General features: G+C 62.3%; 1 protein-coding gene across 1 annotated transcript in view; it reads left to right on the top strand.

Moving 5' to 3' along the window:
* LOC104133716 (steroid 21-hydroxylase-like) overlaps positions 1 to 2,772 on the top strand; it is a gene marked incomplete at its 5' end in the record, with an annotated part of 4,347 nt that extends 1,575 nt beyond the window's left edge. The window contains 4 exons of the mRNA XM_009647151.1: positions 5 to 134; positions 481 to 614; positions 2,186 to 2,289; positions 2,528 to 2,772. Coding sequence (XP_009645446.1) covers positions 5 to 134; positions 481 to 614; positions 2,186 to 2,289; positions 2,528 to 2,772 — 613 coding nt within the window. The remainder of the gene's footprint in view (positions 1 to 4; positions 135 to 480; positions 615 to 2,185; positions 2,290 to 2,527) is intronic.
* Positions 2,773 to 2,929: the final 157 nt, after the last annotated feature.

The raw sequence follows: 2,929 nt of genomic DNA, 5'->3' as shown, positions 1-2,929 counted from the left end.
GCCTCCACATGGCCCTGGTCGACCTCTTCATCGGTGGCACCGAGACCACGGCCGCCGCCCTGGCCTGGGCCGGCGCCTTCCTGCTCCACCGCCCTGAGGTGCCACCCGCGGGTCACTGCCGCGTCCCCATGCGGGTCCTCATGCCCCCACGGGTGTCCCCAGGGGGGTCCCATGCCCCCCCCATGTCTTGTCCCCATGGCCATCACCATCCCCTCGCACTGCCCTGAGGTGCCACACGTGTGTCCCCAAGTCCCCATGGGTGTCCCCAGGGGGTCCCATGTCCCCACCCATGTCCTATGTCCCCCCCGGGTCCCCTCCCCATGGCCATCACCATCCTGTTGCATCGCTCCAAGGTGCCACACATGTGTCACCGCCATGTCCCGTCTGTGTCCATGTCCACATGGGGCTCCTTGGTCCACTTTATGTCCTGCTCCCCCCTGCCCATTGCCACCATGTGTCCCAGGGTGGGGGTGGCGGGAGCTGGGTCCTGACGGGACCCCCCAGCCGGGGGACACCGGGCGCCTGCCCCTCCTCCACGCCACCGTCACCGAGACCCTGCGCCTCCGGCCACCCGCCCCCCTGGCCCTGCCCCACTGCGCCCGCCGCCACACCAGGTATGGCCAGTAGAAACCGATACGGACTAGAGCAGACCAGTATTGACGAGCGTGCACTAGTATGAACCACTATAGACCAGTTAGGGACCACTGGGCTGAGGTTGCAGCACTGTGCACTGATATGTGTCAGTGTTTTGCACCAGTTTAGACCAGTATGGACCAGTATGAACCAGTTTAGATGAGTATGGGCCAGTATAGACTAGCTTAGATGACTACGGACCAGTATGGATCAGCATGAACCTGTATGGACCACTGGATATCCGTTTGCAGCACCTTGCACCAATGTGTGTCAGGGTTTTGCACCAGTTTAGACCAGTATGGACCAGTATGAACTAGTTTAGATGAGTATGGACCAGTACAGGCCAGTGTGGACTAGAACAGACCAGCATAAACCACGACAGACCGTATGGACCCGTGGGCATGAGGTTGCAGCTTACTGTGCATCAATGTTTTAAACCAGTATAGACCAGTATAAACTAGTATATAGACCAGTATGGAGGACAGGGCATCAGGTTGCAGCACTATGCACCAGTGCCTGATACCACTTCGTACCACTCCAAACCAGTGTAAAGTGGTCCCAGCAGAGACCAGTATGGCCCAGTACAAAGCAGCATAGCACAGTGCAGCTCAGTACAGCCCCAATAAGAAAGGGCACAACCAGTATGACTCAGTACAAATCAGTATTACCCAGTAGGCCCCAGTAGAGCCCCAGGAGACCCGACTACATCCCAGTAGGCCCATCAGGTCGTAGTAGACCCCAATACATCCCAGAAGCCCCAGGAGGACACAGCAGACACCGGCATGCCCCAGCAGACCCCAGTATAACCCAGTAGGCCCCAGTAAACCCCAGTAGGCCCCAGGAGGACACAGTAGGTGCCAGCAGATGCCAGTACATCCCAGTAAACCCCAGTAGGCCCCAGGAGCACACATTAGGCCCCAGCAGACCCCTGTACATCCCGGTAGGCCCCAGCAGACCCCAGTACATCCCAGTAGGTCTCAGTAAACCCCAGGAGGACACAGTGGGCCCCAGCAGGCCCCAGTACATCCTGGTAGACTCCAGTAGGCCCCAGTAGGTCTCAGTAAACCCCAGTAGGCCCCAGGAGGACATAGTAGGCCCCAGCAGGCCCCTGTAAACCTCAGTAGGCCCCAGGAGGACACAGTAGGCCACAGCAGACCCCTGGACATCCCAGTAGGCCCTACTAGGTCTCAGTAAACCCCAGTAAGCCCAGGAGATCTCAGTAGGCCCCAGCAGAGCCCAGTAGGCTCCAGTAGGTCTATGTAAACCTCAGTACACCCCAGTAGAACCCAGTAGGCTCAGGAGGTCCCAGTAGGCCTTAGTACATCCCAGAAAGTCCCAGGAGGGCCCCAGTAGACTCCAATAGGTCCCAGTAGGCCCCAGGAGAGCCCAGTAGATCCCAGTAGGCCCCGGGAGAGCCCAGTAGACCCTAGAGAGCACCAGTAGGCCTCAGCAGACACCAGCAGGTCCCAGCAGGCTCCAGTATATCCCAGCAGAGCCCCGGTGCAGCCCAGTCTGTCCCAGTAAATCCCAGCACCACCTTGTTCCCTCCCAGTGTCGGGGGCATCCCGGTGCCGGCTGGCTCCATCCTGGTCCCCAACCTCCTGGCTGCTCACCAGGACCCTGACACCTGGCACCACCCCGAGGCCTTCCTGCCTGGTAACCTGCGGCCCTCCTGGGTGCTGGGGGCCCTCCTGGGTGCTGGGGTCCCCTGAGCCCTTTGGGGTGGGTCCCTTCCTGGGTGCCAGGGTCCCTTCTAAGTGCTGGGGTCCCTTCTGGGTTCTGGGGTCCCCTCCTGGGTGCTGAGGGCCCTCCTGGGTGCTGGGGGCCCCTGAGCCCCTCAGGGTGGGTCCCCTCCTGGCTGCCAGTGTGCCCTGATCCCCTCTCTGCCCCCCAGAGAGGTTCCTGGTGCCGGGGGCTCCCTGGCGGGCGCTGGTGCCCTTTGGCTGTGGGGCCCGATCCTGCCTGGGCGAGGGGCTGGCACGGGCTGAGCTCTTCGTCTTCCTGGGCCGGCTCCTGCAGGAATTCCGGCTGGAGCCCCCCACGCCTGGGTCTCTGCCCCACCTGGGGGTGACCGCGGGCACTGTCCTGCGCTGCCCCCCTTTCCGCGTCCGCATGGTGCCCTGCGCGCCCTCCGCCTGACTGGGCACAGGTGCTGGGGGCACAGGTGCTGGGGGCCATGGGTGCTGGGGGTCATGGGTTCTGAGGGCATTGGTGCTGGAGGCCATGGGTGCTGGGGCCATGGGTGCTGGATGCCATGGGGGCTGGGGGAATGGGTGCTGGGAGCAGGGGGGCCGGG

Source organism: Egretta garzetta, unplaced genomic scaffold, assembly GCF_000687185.1.
Source record: "Egretta garzetta isolate BGI_Z169 unplaced genomic scaffold, ASM68718v1 scaffold2169, whole genome shotgun sequence".
In the NCBI taxonomy this organism is placed as follows: Eukaryota; Metazoa; Chordata; class Aves; order Pelecaniformes; family Ardeidae; genus Egretta; species Egretta garzetta.
The sequence above is the reverse complement of the archived record's forward strand: the minus strand, read 5'-3'. Positions and strand labels throughout refer to the sequence as shown.